This window comes from Pseudomyrmex gracilis, unplaced genomic scaffold (genome assembly GCF_002006095.1).
Source record: "Pseudomyrmex gracilis isolate BER0280 unplaced genomic scaffold, ASM200609v1 scaffold_13, whole genome shotgun sequence".
In the NCBI taxonomy this organism is placed as follows: Eukaryota; Metazoa; Arthropoda; class Insecta; order Hymenoptera; family Formicidae; genus Pseudomyrmex; species Pseudomyrmex gracilis.
The window spans coordinates 92,327-114,543 of record NW_018020597.1 but is presented as its reverse complement, the minus strand read 5'-3'; the positions used below and the strand labels follow the sequence as shown (position 1 = coordinate 114,543).

At 42.3% G+C, this 22,217-nt stretch overlaps 1 protein-coding gene across 1 annotated transcript in view; it reads right to left on the bottom strand.

Annotated features, from left to right (window-relative positions):
* LOC109863830 overlaps window positions 1-20,750 on the bottom strand; it is a 44,164-nt gene extending 23,414 nt beyond the window's left edge. The window contains exons 1-2 of the mRNA XM_020444428.1: window positions 19,530-20,750; window positions 11,415-11,676 (exon numbers count right to left, since the gene is read on the bottom strand). Coding sequence (XP_020300017.1) covers window positions 11,415-11,676; window positions 19,530-19,604 — 337 coding nt within the window. The 5' untranslated portion in view covers window positions 19,605-20,750. The remainder of the gene's footprint in view (window positions 1-11,414; window positions 11,677-19,529) is intronic.
* Window positions 20,751-22,217: the final 1,467 nt, after the last annotated feature.

Sequence of the window (22,217 nt, the reverse complement as noted above, 5' to 3'; positions counted from 1 at the left end):
TTGATCGGATATTATTGAGAGACTAATGCACAGAATTTTTGCTAATTAAGTGTACTTCGTTTATCGAAGAGAAAGAGAGAAAGAGAAAAAAGAGAGAGAAAGAGAGAGAAATAAATTTATAATAATATCTGACGAATCATCTTTCAAACGTAATTAATTTTTCCAATTAATTCATAATGCGCGGTAATTTGTTACTAACGGGTTTATTGATAAAAGGCTTGTTTATTACGATTGTTACATATTTATCGTGCATTCTTACATTACAGTTTTGTTGACTGTATACATTTTTCAACCGAACGTTTTTATTTATTAAAAATGCAGCTATATCGCGTATAAACAAAGAATTACATTTTTCCCGGGCAATTTACTACTTAATGACGAAGAGTGATTCGCGTCATGCATCGGTCGTTCGGCGTGGATAAAAGCGAAACGGGCTGTAATTTTGCGATAGAGAAGAAGTTCCTTTTAAAAAAATTATCGTGAGACTCGGTTCGACGACGGGAAGAGAGTTGTTTACCGAGGGACTAGGAGAGCATCGTCAACAATGTTATTGTTTGTTCAATAGCATCTGAATACAGAAGTAGCTTAAGAGACGTGTCTTTGTTCTCGGCATCTCGCTCCGTCGAAATGATCAGGATTTCATTTTTGGTGTTGGAGGTATAAGTTCGTCCGAGGTTTTCAGGAAGCGTGAGGAGCCGACGTGCTCACCCATTCACCTTTCTCGTCTTTATCACTCGACTCATTCTATGTTAAGTTCTTCTCTAAATAAAATGTGAGTAAATATAAATTTTTTTTCCAACAACAGTATCTAAAGTGCATCTCTGTGATTAGAATACTGTTTTTTTCTTATTATTTACAGGATCAAAATTATTCACTTTTATATTGCGCGCGCCTATGCGCAAAACTTAATTCAACACTCCGCGTGTACTTTGTTTTGTACGTGCGAGAATTTAATAAACTTGCAGCACAAATCTGACAGATATGATATATATATAGCGGTTGTAAAAGAATACGATAGATAAAAAATGTATTGAAACATGTTCTTCGTCCGTTCCGAACTGTCTTCGCTGTAATCCGTAATGAATTAACCAATCCGAGAGATTATGTAACCGTGGCGTTTTGTTTGGCGAGGCCGCTTTGAGGATTAGTAAGTCTAAGTCCTAAATGACGGGATTATATAATCCAGCCGGATTGCTTACGTTGGGCTTACTCGAAAGATAGAAACGTGGCAATTAATTTGTCATTAATATATGAATCCCTCATGCGCGTCGATAAAAGGTCAAAGCTTCCGCTTCAAACATCAATGTGCTTTTCAAATTACGTAAATATTTCTGTGCGCGGTGATTCCTTTTATTCCGAGTATTCATTTATTCAATAAAAACAATATCGTTATTTCACTAGACGCCAAAAATATGTTTAAATCTTTTTATTGTAAAAATTAACACACTGCGATTATATTTGTCGGAGAACATCTTCTATATATATATATGTGTCGAACCACTTTACGTCCAGTTGCGTTACGAATGTAAATCCGTAACGACAACTCGCACTCGGAGCAGGCTTACTTTTATTTATTATGCGATACAATACATCATTCTTAATATAAACCTAACCGCACTTGTCCTACCAGTTTTGTCTTCGCAGAAGTCGAACGTCATTTATTCGATTTGTCTCGTAAAACAATTAAACTCCGTGATGAGAACGTATGTGTGGATTCTGAATCACATACAATCCGAACAAGGAAAGAACGTAATTAAGACAAATTGATATATCGAGAGATTGCATTTCTTCTTACTATATCTACATTTTCTTCGTATACGTTTGTATAACAAAAAACATTTTTCGATTATTTCGAACGAGCAGGAGGAAAAAGCAAAAGAAAACAGATAGAGAAGAAAAAAGAAATAAAAGTAACAAAGAACCATACCCATAATTAAACTGCGACTGCAAACTATAAATAAAAAAATTGCGGTCTCGAAAGATAATGCCGGGATGCTGCGCATTTACGCAGCAGCTCATCCACGCATTATCCCCACCCGCTATCCAGCCACCGGTTGCTACGATTTTTTTCACGACGTTCGTGCGTAAACAACTAGCAGGCTAGCATACGCACCCTGCAAGAATCCGCGGTCCTTCGGGAGCTACAATTCGGTCGGCTATAGCGGAGGGAGACGGAGAGAAGAGGAGAGAGAAGAGGGAGAGGTGAGGGAAAGCGAGAAGGGCGGGAGGAAATCGAGGGGAACGGACGACAGAGCCTGGCAGAAGAACGGAGAAAGAGAGAGAGAGAGAGAGAGGGCACGTCGGTGCACAATGAGGGAGAGCGAGAGAACGAAGGGAGGAGCGACATGAGGGTGCGTGTGCTGCGGCACATGCGTAAGACTGCCACGTCCTGCCGTTCTGCTTTCCTGTTCCGCGGGGTCCTACAAAAGCCCTTATTTGGGTCACGGGGCATTTCCAAGGGTCCGGGATAGGATCCCAGGACACCTTCCTGCAGCTTCTGCTGTCCGGTCAGCGAAAATAAGGCGACAGGTATCGGACAAAGGACCTCATTTGCATATTTTTCGGCAAGATAGAGTCAAGCCGAGCCGAGCCGAGCCGAATAGGCGGTTCCCCCGTCAGGAACCCAAGAACGGGCACGCGGCCACGCGGCGCTTGTATGCGCTCCTGATACCAGGGACGTCTATTAGGCCTACATTGGGTATATTATCGATCGTGCGGCAGGTCGAACGGAGAAACTGGAAAGAAAAGAAGCGCGCGACGGAGAAGTGTTAATCGAGTTAATGGACGTGAACTTCCGACATGCAAAAGAGCGGTGCGTTTTGCGACAAAATCGTTAATTAACTCTTTCGGACGAAATTTTGCAAATCTTTTTTTTTTTGCAAACTTCTCGCGATACAAAAGACGAGAAAGAGATAACTTAATTTAAATGTTAAAACAACAAAAATGTGTTTATTATTCAGCAAAAACAAACATCAACAAATTACATGTACTACTGTTGCGATAAATTGCAAAACAGGTTACATTTACATTGCAGTTTCAATACGTTCAGATGTGTTGTTTTATAGTAAATGCATATCGGAGTCACATATCAAACGATCAGAACTCATCGGGAGCTTTTAAAGCGATGACCTAAATCAATGCCGTATCTTAATCCGATGTGAGAATAATCCTTGAAGCGGCTAAAGTCGATATATCTGTGATATTTTAGATTCAAAGAAAGATGACCCCATTACAAGCGCAACGAAGATTACTTGCGACTTGAACAGATATCTATTATTTAATGCTACTGTTTTAGTTACTCGACACATTTACAATACGCGTTTTTTACGTTTGTCAAGTTAAAAATAATAACAATAATAAAAATAATGAAATAACTTTATTGGAAACACAATTACGTGCAAAAAAAGCTTAATATTACAAAAGTAATATAGTTCGAACGCAAAAACTAGAGAAAAAAGTATGTTGTATATTTACTTCACACAAATATTACGTGCTTTTTATTTGTGTATCGAAACCGGTAATTTATTTTGTTTTTTTAAAAGACAAAATAAATTTTTTTAAAAAGTTTTTTTAAAATCCCTTATAAAGAATCAATATCGAAGAAAAGAGACGATAATGAACTATGTATTTTTGTTCTTAAGTAAAAAAGAGAGAGAGAGAGAGAAAGAGAGAGATAGAGAGCTTTGTACAGATTCACATGCAAATTTTGGAGAAGAATTGCGTTCGTTTGACACGGCAACGGTAACACGATCGATGAAGCGACGAATATTTCGAAAGATAAAAAAGGGTAGCGGGTGACCCTTTGGCATCAGGAACGCAGGATTCCGTCAAAGGATCTCGCGGTCCGGATGATCCGCGCGACCGTGTCGCTTTATCGACTTCGGGAGACCGGGAAGCCCAAAAATCCGCGAGGATCAGGCCTTCATATCCCTGAGTCGCGAGTGTCGCCGTCGTGCTTTCGCGTCTTCTGCGAGCCTGATTGCCACCTCCGCTCCTTATCCCAATTCCCTTGCGCGGGATAAACGCGATCCAGTCCCCCCCCGGACGTGACGATCCAGCCCTACTCCCTTCTTCTCCCTACTCCGCGCTTGACAACGAATCGCCCACACGACACGGAGAATCCTATATCGCCGCGTTCTCGTCCTTGAACGAGCAGAAACTACCGAGTCACGTGTGCCCGCTTCTTTCACAATCTCGCGCGTACAAGAGCAACAGGCTAACGCCGCGTCTTCGGTGGCACGCACAAAGGATCTACACGTGGTTGTGATCCTTCTCGATACCTCCTGCTATCCTAGCCCACGAAACTCGCGTCGATAACTCGCCACCTGGGAGGTTTCTATCTCGATCGCGGGGATGAAACGTTGTGTCGGGATTGCAAGATGCGATAATCTCTTTTATCCATGAACGAGTCGAAGAACGAATTTTCCGTGCGCGCGCGCGCACACACACACGTGTGACCGCTCGATATAAATTTTGGTTTTAGATAGCGCACGTTTCTTCCCTTCGTAACGACGTTATTCGAAACAATACACACATACACATATGGAAGCACAAATCAAGTAACTCGATTTAAAAGAAAAACACATAAGAATGTCCTTATTTCAAAAACACAATATTCAATACAACTGATGGCATTTTTTTCAAAAAAAAAAAAAAAAAAATACAGTACGGATTACTGTTTGTTTAAAGCATAATCGTCGAAAATTTGCTCGAAAACAGGCTACTACATCGTGTAATCGAGAGTGTAAGTAGTGAGAGAAAAACAATTTTAATAACTATAAAAAATTGTTTCAAGAAGTTTGTTTGTTTTTTTTTTTTGTAACTCTAATCGCGCTTGTTATATCGCTAAATTATTACCGTTTTCGCGACGCGGTCTTATTGACACGCGTACCGTTAATCCTGAATCCTCGACGTAACCCGTTATTTCTATGTTCGACGCGAGTTTTCGGCTTGTCGTTGCGTCGGTACATATAATTTATTTGACGCTATATAACGCGGTGCGCATAATCCGGGATTAAGCGACAACGGCGCGTGGTGATAATCAGAGTTTTGTTAATAGGAGTGTGCAAAAGGCTCGAAGCCAACGAACCTTGATATTACTTGTCGGTGATAAAGCGTTCGCGCGCGCGCAAACCCGAAAATCCTGTCTTGTAGGTATCTTTATTACAAGCACTCGCGCGCGGTCGTCGGAAAAATCGCTGAAAAGTCAGACGCGAAGACGTTAAACCTGTTTCTTTTAGCGAGTCACATTTATTCACACACAACGCGCGTGTATTCGGCATTACATAATCCAAGGTCAGAATCCGCAGAGATTTATGTCTTCGCGGAGGAGGCCGTTAGATTTTAGACTCTTTAATCCCAGGAGGTGCGCCGCAGAGACAAAATGGCGGGATTATACAAATCCCGTATATCGTTTAATCTAGGATTAAGATTATAGCCATAAACCAAACGACCCGTCCGTATCTTTCGGAATTTTTCTTTTATAAAGAGAACGTAGAGAGAGAGAGAGAGAGAGAGAGAGAGAGAGAGAGAGAGAGAGAGAGAGAGAGAGAAAGAGAGAAAGAGAGAGAGAGAGAGAGGACCGGTTGAAAAAAGCGCGCTCGGGATGCTGTACGTTCAGCGCAATTTTGAGGACGGAACCCTGTGCAAACATTTATTTAGATAAGCGCAAGTAGTAGTTGAAAGCCTTGTGCAAACTTGAGCAAAACAAAAAAGAAACAGTTTTTGTTTTAAATAAAGAGCAAATTTAACGAAAAATTTGCTATAAAATTTTAAGCCATATGTTTCTTTTCAATGTAACTCGACGTTCCCGCGATTTGTTCTCGAGTTATATACTCGAGACCGGTTTCGCCAACGCGAACGACGTCCGCGCCGCGTTTTCCCGTCATTCTTCCATCATCCGCGCGACAAAGCGCGCCTTGTTCCAGATCTCTTTCGCGCCGACCAATATCTCGCCGATGCAGCTCGCGAACGCGCGCCCATATACGTACATAGAGAGAGAGAGATGCTAACACACAGGCACAATATCTTTCGAATCGTTCGTAGAATTCCCGTCGTATCAGGACGGGATGTAAAGCTTCCCGGGGGATGAGCCGCTTAGCCTCTAAACCTTGTGTGCTCTGCCATAGTCCTCCCGCCGCTGCCCCCGGCAGCCTCTCGACCGCCCTTTTGTACGAACCATCATCCACGGTCCGCGTATGAGTGCGCGCGTACGTGTGCACGCATACGGGACAGAAAGCGGGCCGTATACGCGGCCCTGCACGGGGATTATCCGGACTCTGTATTCGTGGGGATTATCTTTGGGCGCCGCGTGTACGTGTGCGAGCCGCCCTCGTGTGTATGCGTGTGGCCAAATCCTTTAGTGGCTCCGGTCTGATTCTCTTCCTCTCCCTCTCGGCTCTCTCTCTCTCTCTCTCTCTTTCTCTCTCTCCTTCCCCCTTCTCTCTCTCTCTCTCTCGTGTGCTAGTGTATGTGTGTCGAAACGCAAGGGTGCTCGTACACACGTACGTAACATATACATACGAACGACTCACGTGTACTTGCGTCACTGGGTTTGACCGGACTGCACGTATGCGCTCGCGCGTTCGCGTCCGTTGTATGTGCGTATGTGTGTATATATATGCGCGCATATAGGTGAGTCCCGGGATTAATCCGGGATTATTGGTCGTGTGTGCGCCGCCCGCCGTCCAAATCCAAAATCCAACGCACACAACTCAGCTAATCCTAACCCCCCTCCCTCCCGCCTTCACCTCGCGCTTCCCTCGCTCGACGTATCCTGTGTGCGCTTCACCGACAGCGCCCGAGCGTTGTCTACAGGGTGTACCTGGAAGTACGCGTTCGTCAGCCTGGCGAATTCCTGCTATCCGATTAAAGCGCCGACTTTTAGCACCATTTCGATCTGGTTTGGCAGGGTGTGTTTTTTTCCGAAAATCTTTCTAAATTTTGTATAGAATCGATAAAATCTCTCTCTCTCTCTCTCTCTCTCTCTCTTTCCCCGTTCTTCTCTCTGTCTTTTTCTCTCTCGATAAGTTGTCGGCAAGATGTAAGCTTAGAGAGAACACACAGAAGTGCCAAACAGCGGCGATTCAAGGGGATATTACTTTAGTGAAACCGACAGTTTATATAGAACGAGTTTGTCGAAAATCAAAAGTTCGTCGAACAAATTTCCACATTATTTGTTTATCCATTATTTAGAATAAATGTTTCGGGCAGTTTTTTAAATAAATTTCTTGAATTTCTCTTTGTCGCGTTGAAGTAGCAATTTTGATCAAATTGAGAGAGTTTATTCAAAATTGAGCTCAAAGAGCGGATTAAAATGCAAAAGAGACCGTATGCGATATATATATATATATATATATATAATACAGTGACATATATTTTCTATACTTTGAGAAAATGGTTATACACACTTCGCCGATGTTCTTTGACTTGAGAGTAAGACTTTGTTATGTCTAAAAATCTCCCGCTCGTTATAAAGTAGTAAGAACTCAGACGTAAGAACAGTAGGAACAGGAATATATACGCGCGTATACTACATGTGTATATATATATATATATATGAGAAATATCCATCCGCAATATGACCCACGATTGCTTTCCGCGAGTTATGATATCGATTTTGCCTTTGGCTTAACGTGTGGTCAGGTTGAAAGCTAAAACATATACGGGGAGTCTCTTTTGAGAAAACTATTCTCGAATTGTGAAAGAAGATAACCGATTTTTTATGTGTTTTGCTACACCGATTTGCATTATATTATTAGAGAATATCAATCACAATATTTATAATAACATAAAACCGTGAGATTTTCTTATCTATCTTTCTTTCGTTTGTTTCGCACACATTTTCAAACACTGTTAAATGTTCAATTTCGCCGTGTATTTTTGCATGTACATCCTATCTGCAAAAATATTTCTCGATGCTTTGTGATCGGACACGCGCTCGCATCCGGATTAAAGAAAAAAAAGACCATTTTCATGATTTTTTGCAAATCCAGTTTAAAAAGTTATATAAATTTGTGTAAAAAAAAAAATATATGTTTGTTAAATATTTTCGACATTGCGTTTATATTATTATCTGTATTTTTGAATGTATTTTCTTCGTTGTATTCTTCTAAATAGAAAAGTAATTTTGAGCATTAAAACAAAGTTAAGCCGTTTTTTACACATAAATAATTGTTTCGATTTGTTTTGTGATGGACGCACAGAAAATAGGGTATGCGTTTGGATCAAAATAACGCAACATTTATACAAAAATCCGGCACGAAAATTTATGACACGCCGAACGCTCGTGTTGTAAGTGTTCTCTCCACTTGAAAGTGTGAACATAGCTTCCGATTGTGTGTTCAGACTCGAGTTCAGAGATCGCTTTTGTGCCGATGAACATCAAGATTTTTATACTCTCTGTCACTTCGTCCTTTGACGAGAACGAGAGAACGCAATTTAAAGACGATCCACCATCTAACAAAAGCCCGTTATCTTCTGAGGGGAGGGAATATCGCGTTAAATGGCGTAACGAGACCGATCGTATGGCGCAAGACGCCATGGTGGATGTTCGCAGGTCGCCTAGCCGCATAGCCAGGGATTCGAATTTAATCCGGATTAGTTCGTAAGGGTCACAATATCCTCCCCTCCGGCTGCACCTCGCGCCGTTGCCGCCGCCTTCCTTCCCTCTTGCCGTCTCACCGTGCACACGGATGCGCGCATATAGACGTCCAGGTAAATCCGTACGGAACACACGCGGACGATTATCCTAATTCCGAGCTGACGCTTACGGCTCTCAGACTAAAAGGGAACAAACAATCTCGTCTTTCTTCAGTTCACCTTTGTGTGATACACGCCGATGTGAAAATCAAGTTCTTTTTTTTTGTGAGAAAAAGCGAGACGTTGACTTATTCTCGAATACATGTGTACTTTAAGCTTCTTCAGTTTTGGGACGCGTATTTTTCACTCTGTGTACACACACACACACACACACACGTCGCTCGATCGCATCAGGAACGAACGTGGAATTAATAAACATCCACATTGTGCAAGATACATTTTTATTTTATTGCACTTTCAATAGTGTTTGTTATATTGTTCTACTCGGCATTTTCTTTCAACTCGAATCTTTATTGGGTAACTCACGAGGTGCGAAACAAGTAGGTCGCGCTTTTGGGAATTCGAAGGATTTAAAATACCACCGGGGTCGAAAAGAAAGGCGGAGATAAGAACCGGGAAGAGACAGAAAAAGGATCCCGTCCGCGGGATGGGAAAGGATTTAAGCGTGACGCACGGAGATTTAAGGAGGATTCTCAAAATCCGTAGATTTAGGAAGTGCGTGCTTCTGTCCACCCGCATCCCCTATCGCGTCGCGCCACCCTTCTCTCTCTCCCTCTCTCTCTCTCTCTCTTCCCTTTTCCGTTCGTGGAACGACGCTGGAAAAGCAAATATGTACTCTTGCTTCTCTCTCTGCATTCTTGCATGGTCCTCGCATCTCGTCACGGATCGACAATCTTCTCTTAAGAATTCCTAAACGGATTTCTCGACGAAGTTAGTCTTCTCTGAATCATAAAAGAAACGAACGCCGCCCGTTTCGGCAACGTGTCGTGACGCTACCGTATTTATTTTGATTTCTTTCTTTCCGCGGGAATATATTTCGGGATGGGGAAAAGCAAACAATGGATGAAATATATAGAGAAAGGCACACAAGTTTTGCGACACAACGCGCAACACAAATGACAGATTAGGCGAAGATACGCGTAACCGCGAATTCAATTATGATCGTCCCTTCGGCTTTATTCCCTGCGCGCGCGCGGGAATAAAGCCGAACCGGCTCTCCCCTCGCTTTGGTTGAAACTTCTCGTCCATTTTGCGGGAAAAGTGGAATACGTGAAAAGGAGGATACAATATGTACACGCCGTTTCGTGTTTGATACGTCTGTTATAAAATAAATATGCGCGCGCGTCGTAAAGAGCGGTTTGTTTTTCGAAGGAAATAAATGGTTACGGTTTATTGAATTTAGCTATATGTGGGACGAACTGAGTTGGTTTTTAGACAAAACTTCTCTACCGTTACACAATACCGATCGTAATTCAGTTATCACATCGTAATTTCGATAATTGAAGATAATTGAAAATAATCGTAGAAATTGATTTCGAGAGGAAATCCGACGTTTCTCTCGTTTTCGAGGGATATTAATAAATTGTTATTATCCGATACGTTGTGTGTGATTGTCAAAACATAATTGTGTAAATAAATTTGTCGTGACGTTTGTAAGGACACTTTTATAATTCTGTCTCGCGCGCGCGCGCGTTACCTTTAACCTTTAAATATTTAACTTTTTATCGATTTTGCTGAACGCGATGAAAAGCGTTCGCATATCCATTCATGCGCTTTTTAATTTGCACTATAAAACGGACGCGTACAAATTGTTTCCACCGCATTATCGGGGATCAAGGAAATTCCGCCGATAGTCTATCTCGTTTACGAGCTTTAACGATCCCTCTCGCGCGACCTCCATCGGGTATATACGTCTTCGTCATTCGAAACGGAAACAGACTTTATGCGCGACATTGAGTTGTTTCTGAACTGCGCGTTATAGAAATAACGAAACACATTTTTTTACATTCTTCGCATATTTTTATAATTTATTATTTCTAGACACATACAACAATTCTTAGTAGAAAAATGTCATTAACAAAGTATTTCACACTTTATTGTCATTCCGATCACACCGTATACCGCTATTTGCAATAAAAAAAATTGATAAAAATGCGTGTTCAGTTTTACACTCTGGATTTTGTTACTTTTTATTCGAGATAAACTTTAATCAAGAAATTCCGTTCGCAATTGTCGTTTTTTCTCTCACTTAGTTTCTTGTATTTATTGCACCAAAAGTCATATCGACCTTCGCCGGACGTATGACGGTGACGACGATTAATGCCACTTCCGTTCGACCAAGTACATTAACGGACGTGACACATCAATGCATCGTTACCACATTTTCCTTGCAACTGTCACTCCGGTAATCCCACCCCGAGTTTTAGCGCCGTATAAAGACGCCAAAGCTGTTTTCACACACAGGTCCCCGTCTCCCGTTAAAGGGTTAAAACTTAATTTGTCCGATCGATTTGCGGTCGCCAGAAAACGCGATTGTCAAATTGTCCAGAAACGCAAACCGAGGAGAGATAATGAGCAGAGTGTGTGAACTCGTGGGAACAAAACAAAGATTGAGAAAATGTAACTAATGTAAAACATATCGTATAAACATTTGAGAAAATATAAACGATCTCGGAGACAAGTGTTGTAATTATATGCAAAGTGCAAGAGACGCATGTTCCGTTGGAGATTAATGCGATTGCAAGTTCTGCCTCTATTTCAGAGAAATATGCTTGTGCGCACGTGTTTCTCTTTGGAGGTGAGAGACAACTTACCTGTGCTGGAGGCGGATTTGCTGAGATCAAAGCCCTCCTGCTTCGGACTGGCGCTGATTTCTTGCTTCGGATGCTGATTGTGCGCGGAAAACGGTGTCTGGGGTGCGCTGAGAGGTGTCTGCGACTGTAGCGGGTGCACCGAAGGGGGCTGTGGTGTGTTCTGCGGCTGAGACTGCTGGGACTGAGGACTCCTCGGCAGTGAGGACACGCTGCTCGGTCTTGATGGTGGCGAGGCCTTGTGTGTCAACGCCAACGCTTGACTCTGTAATTGTGGATTTAGCACATGATCAAGCTCATTTACTCTCCGCGATGAGATTTCGAACAAAATCTATAATAATATTTGCGTATATCGTATCAGTATTCATCAGTAGATATTGATGTCGATATTACGAGAGAAAGAGAGAGAGAGAAAAAATACAGAAAAAATGAAAAAATAATACACATATATATTACATAATTATATAAAGAGAAAGAGAGAGAAAGATAATAAATACAAAGCGAAGTTTTAATATCACGAAGCACGTGTGACTTGCATATATATATATATATATGTATATATATATGCGTATAGTGACAGATTACTTTTCTGCAATTCTTCTATGCGCCATCTTCAGTGAAGTTTGCAGAGCAAAAATTGTTTTCCGCGTACGAGAACGCATTATGTAAATTATTTTGATGCTTATTTCATCGCTCGTTTGTGCGTAATCCCACCTGAGTGCGGTAACTGCCGCGGGGTAATATAAATCCTACGCTCTCCTTAATCTCTGAAGACAAAATTCCCCGGCATATTCTGCTTCCGACAGCCGCGTTTTTTTTTTTTTTTTTTTTTTCTAAACATTTCCGCAGAAAAGCGACTCTTAATGCGAAAAGCGATAGCGTCATGAACAATTAATGTTTCGCGTGTGTTGTGTGCATTTCTTCAACTCTTAAAATAATAATACCGAGAATTACTCGGCAACACAAATAATAAATTTCCATCAGATTTTTTATAATTGTAATGTGTTCTAAAAGAATTAATTAATTTGTGTAGCAAACAATCCTTTCAACCTTTTCTCCCTCTCTCTCTCTCTTTTGTTTTTTTATAACAGTAATTTTTGCATATAATATTCACGAGAGAAGTAATCGTCGACAACAATTCGTTTTTTTTCGAAATCAAGCGCAAATTAAGTACGCGCTATTGGCACAGTAATGTAGCGATTAAAAAAGCCTTCGGCGTCAATTCACGGGTGGGAGCGTCGCCTAAACGCGGTCGAATCTGCGACGTTTCGGTCTGGCCCGAACGAGCCGGATGATCTAAGCGTCGTCGCCGATGAAATCTGAGCACGTGCTCAATTCCCCGCAGCGGCCAGGCTAAGGCATAAGCGCGGACTTAGATTTATGTATGAGTGAACTGAACTTAACACTAACGGCTAAGCCGTCCACGGTGTCAACTGGGGTCAACTGGGCCCAGAATGCGACAATCCTACACCACCGTCGCTGCTGATTCCGCCGCCGCCGCCGCCACCGCCGCCGCCGCCGGCTGCCGATGTGCGAAATGCACCGCGGCGCGATGGTTTTCGTCGTCTGGAAACTGGATCGGATCGTCGATGACGCCTCCGTGGAATATATATATACACGAGCGTAAGCGAAAGAAAACGAGCCGAGATGCGAGGCGGCGGCCGTTTAACCCTTCGTGATCCTTCGCGGCTTCCTGCCGCGTTCGTGTTCGCTCGCAATCAGCGTTTTTTCGCGAATAATTTAACCTCGTTATTTAATTACGAAATTACAGAATTTTATCAGCTGGTGTACACTCGCGTTCGCTCGCGCGCTATAGCGGGCAGCCTTGAATAATATATACCGACAATGACCAGGATTATAGTAATTGTCTCTTGTGTGCGCGAGATAACAATCTTAATTCTTATCCAAACAGATTGCGTAGCGCATTCGTTATTTTGTATTTAAATTATCTCCTTCATGAGTAACTGGATCCTGAACTCACAGCTTTTTCTTTTAATTGCGTCGGGAAATATATGTTTTCGAATATACTTTTTCTGTATAAATCTTTGTACGTGAGTCTAAGTTAAAAGAGAAACGACCGGTTTTTAATAATCTGTACGCGACGCGCTTTGCCGATCTAACGATCGAAGGATCGGTCGGCGATTTTTTCACTTGCCTGGACTGTACCGGGGGTACCGGCTACTGTTTCGGGAGCTGCTTCGAGGTATGCACTCGCAAAAAACACGTCAGACCGCTGAAGACCCGGGTCTGGAACGGGAGCGAGAAGAAGATGAAAGAGGAGGAAAGGAGAAGAGGCAGCGAAAGAGGAAGAACGGGATGTCCGAAGGTGGCGAAGATAAGCGAGAAAGAGACGGACGAAAAGGCGGGCCACAGCCGTCGGTGACGGAAGAGAGACGAGCGCAGTGACGGGGGCCCCGAGGGTCCGCCTGAATTGGACGAGGACGACGAGAGTCCCCTCGGCTCGTTTCCACGCGAGGAATGAAGATGAACGCCGGCAGGGCCGAAAGCGGGAGCGTGTAAGAAGGGGCAACAGGTGGATGGGGTTAGCGGCTTATCCGGCTAACGCCCCAAGTGATATCGCGGTAACTCCGCTGTGACGTGCGAGGGGTTACGACGCTCTTGTCGTAAAATCAGGAATTTCGGTTCGTTCATCGATCCGGCTCTCGCCGCTTCGCGCGCATGAAAATGCGCGCTTGGCCTTTCCGACCGAATCCGAAGATGCTGCCTCCGTATAGACCGCGAGATCCAGAAGTTTCTCTCTCCCGAGAACGTTGTATTCGCGAAATATTCGCTCGCGCGATTATCGAGCGAATGAAAATTGACGACCTCGTACATTTGCAACTCGCGGATGTTTGTTTTAATTAATTTTCGAACGATAACGTTAGATGTGTCATCGTCAAGTTTTTTTAACTGGATGTTGTGCGAGCGACTGAAATGTTTAATCGATAAAAAAGAAGCTAAGAAATAAAACGCGTAAAAATATTATTCTAATGTAAGCGCACGTGTGATTTTTCCGATGCTGCTAATAATTTCTGCACTTTCGAATTGCCAATCTCAATACAAACAATTGATAAAGTATTGTCAAAATAATTTAAAACACAGTTTATTGTATATTTTTTACAGCCATCACTACCGCGATGCGCGTTGTCGACGTTATCTTTATCTCGCGCTGCGAGAGAGACGGGCGAAGTTTCTGCTCGTCCGATCTCTCGAACGAGCGATTCGTGCAAATTCGCATGAACGTGTTTCACCGTGTCGTGTCTGAAATCGCGTGGACCGTGGGGAGACAGTAAAAATGGAATGGTAAATAATTAACCAGCGGTGCGACGCGCACGCCGGGCTCGGGCCGTTTATCGACGGATCAGTTTATCTACCGGGTGTAACGGAGATACGCAGCGGCGTTTCCTGCTAGTGTATGTTTCCCGTTAACGCGATAACCTTAATCGTTGACCAAGCGGCAGGATCCTCTCCGTATTCCCTCAGGGACGTTGAGGCGTTGTTTGAAATTCCGCACAAGTTAAACTGCGGATCAAGCTAACGCTGTCTCGCACAACGAGCTTACGTAAGGCCCCGAATCGCGATGACGGGGTCTTTTAATGTTCGGCCAATTGAACGCGTGGTCCTTTTCGGAGTATATATATCTTACGTCAGCTGCCAGAGTCCGCGCAACGTCGTTCCTCTTTGCGAGAGTTAATTCTACTCATCAAAAAAATCCGCGACCCCTTCGCACGAATAGATCCTACTCTCTCTCGCTCATCTCGCCGTCGTGGTTTCTGCGGCGGAGTTTGACGCGCGTAAATTACCGAAGCGCTCGTCTCTCGCTCTCGTCTTTATTAATTCTTCGAATGCCGCGTTAACCCCACGCGCCACGTCAGGAAAAACTGGCGCTCCGCGCGCCAGTTCGATTTGTTTCGCGCTTTTACAGCTGTACTTTTCGAAAACGGTCGATGCGATTTTTAATTTTTTTTTTTTTTTTTCTTACGAAATTCTTACAATGTCTTCTCGGATTGTGACCGCACAGATAACAACGTATTTACAGCGTTGTGTGTATTAATAACAATTCACAAATCTATTTAACCAAAATCAAAACGAGATCAGTTATCTGTTTTCATTGCGCTCGATAATTTCGCTATCTTTCGACGATCATCGCGCGAAACGGAATTAAATGTGGGCCACATTAATCTGCGACATTCTAATCGCTCTTATCAAAATATCAAACCGCGCCGCGATACAACCGTGCGATAATTGGTTACCTCTTTGTGACAGAGATAATCCGCAGATTGATGCATTCGCGATCGCGTTACGTAAATTGTCGCCGACCGTAACGTCAGATATCCGCCGTTCTTAAGTGCAAAACATGGTAAGAGCGAAAGATTAGAAAGCCACAGATACAATCTTGTCGCCGGGCAATGATCACCGATTTCGGTGGATTTGGACTTGGAGAAAGCCGCGAGGATACTACAAATTTACAATTCAATTGGCAATATGTGTGTGAACTTGCTTTAATATTCTCCAATATTCGATCGGAAAGAGAGTTATTTCGATTTGCGAACGCGTCGTGCAAGTTTACGTAGTGGGAAACGAAATATTTTGAAAAAACACACTACGCGCGTACAATTTTTTTTTTTTTTTTTTTTAAGTAAAAGGAGGAAATCTCTCTCTCTCTCTCTTTCTCTATCTCTGTTAAAGTTTTAAAGTTTACTTTATACAGGAAGTTTCAACTTTGTGACACAACTAGTAAAGTGCAAAAGTAAATTATGAATTATATATTTGGATTATATCAGAAATGTCATGTACCATTTAAAAAAAATTCGTAATATTAAGTTGTTTAATTAATTAAATGTGAAGTAAATGAGCACGTGGGAAGCGACCATCCGGATTCCGTAGGCGTGGATAAAATATGAATTTCAGTTGCAAAGAAAAAATGGGGCTTACCTCGTGCAATCTCTTAGCAATGGGAAGAGCGAAGTAACCCAGCGAGTGACGTGGCACGGCTTCTCGCTATCAGCTGATATTTGTTTTGATTTTTTGAAAATCACACGATGATTTTTTTTTTTTTTATTTAGTTTTACACACGCCTACAAAGCGCCGAATCGTCGCTTCTCACTTGCTCGCGTAAAATTAATCAATAAATTGTTGCAAATTTTGCAAAATGGTACATTTGACTTTTTGGTTTCAAACGACTACTCGCCAAAGTCCACCTTCGCACTTCGGCCGTGCGTCAAAAAGTTTCAGACATTCCTCACAATATTGACGGGAAAAACAAAAGACCGCACGGCATAAAAAGGTAACATAAAAGAGCGCGGAAAGAGGACCGCGAGCTCTACCTGCGTTTGATATATCGGCTTCGGTGGCCGGATAGATGGATTACAATCATTCCGGGAGCTGGGGTGGTCAAATACCGTGACCATGCGTGCTTCAAACGTGCACGCACACCTACACGAACCGACGCACTTTCGAGTACACACGTGGCGCCCGTACGTGCAGCGTTGCAAGGACGTGTTTTCAAGTATCAGAATGCAAGAGCCGCGTCGCGGCAGCATAAAAATTTTTAGATCGCGAGCTTTTTTTTTCAAATGGTATTTTTTTGTTTTTATTTATTTTTTTTTTCAACATCGACTAGCTTGCGCGCGGCTTAACGTTTGTGTAACGTGTATTAATTCGATTCAAAACTTCGTTTTGCCTCTTCGCGCTGGATCGACGTATCGATGGCGACAGAGGAAATTTCGTTCAACCTAAAATTCTATACGTAGTTTAAAGATTTTTTGTTTTTTTTTTTTTTTTGTTTCAGTCTTCACGCTATTTTGTCCTGTTTATTGTTACGTTCGTAATTGCTATTATTTCTGCGTATTAGTTTTGTTCCTTTGACGTATAATTTGAGCGGTGAGAATTACGAAAAGTGGATTTACATTTTTTTGCGTATCCTGTAATTCAATTCAATGTCCTTCCGCGGAAACAAGCTACGAAGATGAGTAATCGTATGTTAAAAGCCTCACGTAATTCGGAATAACATCCATATTATGGGATTAATCCCAGTCTCAGACTTCTTTTTTGAAATACATCTGTGCGGACAATGCGTCTCTGAATGCACGCAATTTGTTTTGTGTAGGACGTGTCCTCTTCTTTTAAGACATTGTTACGATTTTGCTGTGCACGTCGGCGAAATGTGTAACTGTGAAATTTGTAAAAACGATTCGCTTCGACATGGTTTACGATGAAATATAAAAGCGCGTTTTTTTCAATACATAATACATGTTGAGTCTTACTACTGTAACACAACGTAACACAACGGCAATGCCATTATCATTATTTTTTCACATTACTCGTAGGATATATCAAGTCGACACGTCTGTTCTTCTTGTAATATAAGATACGGGAAGAATAGAGAATATATATATATTCAATTTATTTAAGTTATTAATTAACAGAGATAAAAAAAAGGCGTTGCATTTACGTTAGTCCCAGTCAGATTTGATTATTTGTTATCGTATACTTCGGGCGAAGCGTGTATTTTGCGAATTACGTATTCGCGCGATAGTCGCTGTTTTCGTCGGTATAATATTTTCGATATATAGTCAGTCAAAGGCGACCGTGGATCGAGAGATCGGAGCGGTCAATGGAGACATGCGGTCTTATTCCGTTGAATGCCAGAACATGAACATGGTCGTGGCACAGGAAGAAGGCAGGGGCACATCCGTATCGTGGTCAGAACCCGTGACCCCCCGATACGTACACGTGCAAACGTACGCGCGTTCGTCCGCACAGCGCGCAGCGCACACACACGCGAACCGCGGCTTTGCCGGAGGATTATCCCCCGCCCTTCGGTGCCCTCGGTTTTCATTGTGAGATCGCGAGAAGCGTCGAAACGTATACGTGTCAGATCTGAATTCGAGTTCGCGAGAAATTTTGATACAACCCCGGGATCGGAATTGTTTAAATCCGCGCGAGCGCCCGTAAAACGCCGCGCGCTCGAATGAATAATTATTTCCGTCTTAAGCGATTACATCTATGCGATCGCAATCGGCGATCACAAGTTGGTTTTTTTATTTTTTTATTTTGTTTTTGTTTTTATTTTTAACTTTCGATATCGCAGGCACGTATGTGTTTTTTTTGTGTGTGTTAGTGTTCGTTCTGCGTTTTGTCGTTTTGATCATCGAGACGCGAGAACGCACACAGCTAACGACAACAAAGACCGGTCGAAATCTCCGGTTGGGAAACTCTTTATTTTTTGTAAATATAATTTTCCTTTAATCTTTCTTAAGAGCATGCGCTGCGACGTAAAATCGAGTAAACCTCGCTGACTTATTTTAGATGCCGGGATAATCGCACGTTACACGTGGAGTGACCGGGCGCTTTGAGATGCGAAAGAATGTGCCAAATTGATGACGAGGAATTAAGCGGACTGAAAGCGCGTCCAGAGAGAGGGGCGCAAGAAGCGGTAGGGTGGCCAATTGGCTGTGTAATGTCAGAAAGGGGTTGCTTTTCTCGCCCCTCGTGCTCGCTTACACCGAATATATAGACGCTGCGTTATTTTTATAAGTTCGACAGACCGAACGTCGAAAAACACGACGCTAGACACGCTAATTCACGACGTAAACGATCTCGGTAACAATCTTGTATATATTCTAACGACAAATATTTAAATTTTTAAATATGTACATAATTATATATAGGATTATATATATATAGATAATGAATTTCGACATACGGATTTGAGTCGCACTAATGACTTTGCACACATATCAAACATGTTTCCAGAGGCTTGTATTAAAATAAATTTTATTTCACAAAATCTAAAATAAAATTATAATTTAATTATTTATAATCTCAAATAAAACTATATACACTATGTAGTATATTCTGAAAAAAAAACATTCTATTTAATTATCTTCAGTTTCAATATTATTTTTTAAAACTAAAACAATTATATACTTTTATAAATTTTTAATGTATGTACATATTATATTATTATTATTATTATGATATTTGTTTTTACTCAAAATTTTATAAAAAATTGAATTTGTTTTTCCGAGACGTAACACGAATGACAAATAATATCAAACAATCTCTGTGAAAAAAAAAAGATTTTGTTCTGGGAGAAAAAAAGAATTAATGTACCTGTACTTGATCCGTTTTTGTGTTAGCAGCCATCCATGCCTCTACGAAAGTGTCCATTGCGCTCTGAAAATCCATTCCCTTCTGGGGCCTCAATAATTCTCCTGGGCCTCGGAAGTCGCCGCCATTCGTAACATATCGCTGTCGAATTTTCACAAAGTCATGTTGTCAACATCCGCGCTTTTCGAAAAACGAGTCGAGAGTCGAATGCAATTTAAAAATTTCGACGTTCGTTTCTCTTAAGATCAAATGTCAATGTTTTCTCGTCTCTTTCGGATCATCCGAAGCACCGTGTGTGTGTGTGTGTTTGTGTGCGTTTAAATATCGACAATATCGCGTAACAATTACATAAAATTCACGATCGAAATCACAGACGTTGTTGAATATAATTTTCGCGCGTGAACTATTCGGTGTTGAATGTATATATATATATATATATATATATGTATATAATGTAGGAGGTGCTATTATATTTCTCTTAATTCCTAAACTTCCGCTAATGATTAAACGTGGGTGATCATCTTTATTTTATTTTTATTTTTTTTCTTATCTCTACACCGAAACCAAGTTACACAATCGCTACGATCTTGCTCTCTAAGTGCTATTTGGTATATATGCGTGAAATCTTAAATACAATTAAAAACCCGCACGTGCTTTTCTGACTAGACTAGCGGAAAATCACACACATGTCCGCGATTACTGATTACGGTAAGTGTATTGTCCGTAGAAAAACTCGGAGTAAATAGAGCGATCTACGGTCTCGTCCCATTCGTCCGATCAACGCACCCGTGTCGTCGTCTCTGTCACGGAATATCACGTACCACTATTTCCGAGCACTATACATCAAGTTTATCGATCACAGAGTCTGATCACCGCTGTCAATCATCTCTCTGATAAAATCGTAACACACTGGTGGAAGCGTGAAGATTTTGTTCGTCTCTGGCCATCGGAGAACATGTGTTTCTCGAGCCCTTCAAGATGCTATTTAAAAATTTCGATCGATCTGTCTTTTGCCGGTCGTTCTCGGTCGTGCAAAACTCTTCTAGAGTTGATCTGAATCGCGAATCGCGCGTCCTCTTTTGTTTTTTGTTACGCTTCTACGGACAGCACCGAGTGAAATGTCATTCGCGCCACCGACGACGACGACGACGACGAGGAGGAGGACGAGAGAGTCTGATACGAGAACGGCACACGTTCGTATGGGACGGCGTTCGAGCCGCGACTGTGCGCGTTCAGGCGTCGCGGCGCTCGATCTGCTGCCCCTACGACGCCCTTCCTTCTCGAGCGCGCCGTCGGTATCAACCCCACCACGCCGTATCTCGCCGCTGCCGCCACCACCAGCACCACCACCACCATCTAGCACCGTGACACCGTCGTCGTGTCTACCGAACATCGGCGGCGAGTGCCTCCTCTGGTCCTCACTCTCAGCCCGATTCACCCTCTCGCCGATTCCGCCGGAACCACCATCGTCTTCCTCCACGCTTCTCGCGTTTTCTCCTCTTATCCTCCCCTGATTCCGCTCAGAAGTTTCCTCGCTCCGGATAAGGAGCGTCGTCGTCGTCCCTCTCTCGCCGTTTTACCGCCTTTCTCTTTCTTATTTTTCTTTCTTCTCGTCTCTAAATACACATATCGTCGATAACATTCCTCTATTTTTGTCTCTCTCGCACATCACATTTTCCAAAATCTAAATGTGCGCTTCTTTCTCCGTTTTATCTCTTTTTTGTTTTTTTACACTTTTTTAATTCTGATGTTACGAAGCAACTACCTACTTATCGGTTTTTCTCTGCTTTTTATCTAGATTTTTTTTATAACATATGTATCACATTGATATTCTTTCTCTCTCTCTCTCTCTCTTTCTTTTTGTCATAAATAGAACGTGATTAAAATAATAATGCGCTTGCGTGCGAGATTATCTCTCTTTTTTTCAATCACAGATACACATATTGTATTATAATCTCGCGCACACAACGAACTCGTTAATCGTATCGTGTACTTTGCATTTCGCGCAGTTCTCATTTTCCTATTCATTTCTTTCTCGCGCGTATAAATCTTTTTTTCGCGCATGAAAGATCCATTCTCTCAAATTCCGCGCTCTCATCTCATCTCTCTGCCCTCCTCAACTTTTTCTATCTCTCTTTCACAAATTCTTCCTCCGTCGAACTCTAACTCTACCTTTCCCACTCTCCTGCGCGTGGGCATCCCCACTACGAAAACGTGTCGAGGGTGTGTCTAGAAATAAGGTGCACGTACACCTGTCCACGCGCGCCTGTGTCCGCGAGAGGTCCCACGACTGACCGAACTTGAATGCGCCAACAGCATCAAGCCGATATCCGTGCATCGATTTTTCACGATCCTCGATTGCGAGGCATTTTCATACACTTGGAAGCAGCCTTTGTGAATGTGTTTGTAGCAATTTATTCGCAAAGGCGCTTTTGAGAACGGAGGTTTTATACACAAACATATTTCCCCGCGAGCTCAACAGAAAAACCGAGTTGCGAACCGAAACGCGTAATTCAGCGTGAATTGAATTATAGGATTTATTAATAATCGTATTTTGCGAATATATATATATAACGGCAAATAATCGAGTGCAAAAGAGCCAATGCGTTCGAACGTTGCTTCTCCGCACGCGATGAGAAGCAACAGATGCGTGGATTTGGATTAGAAATTGATTCGACACACTCATTATTC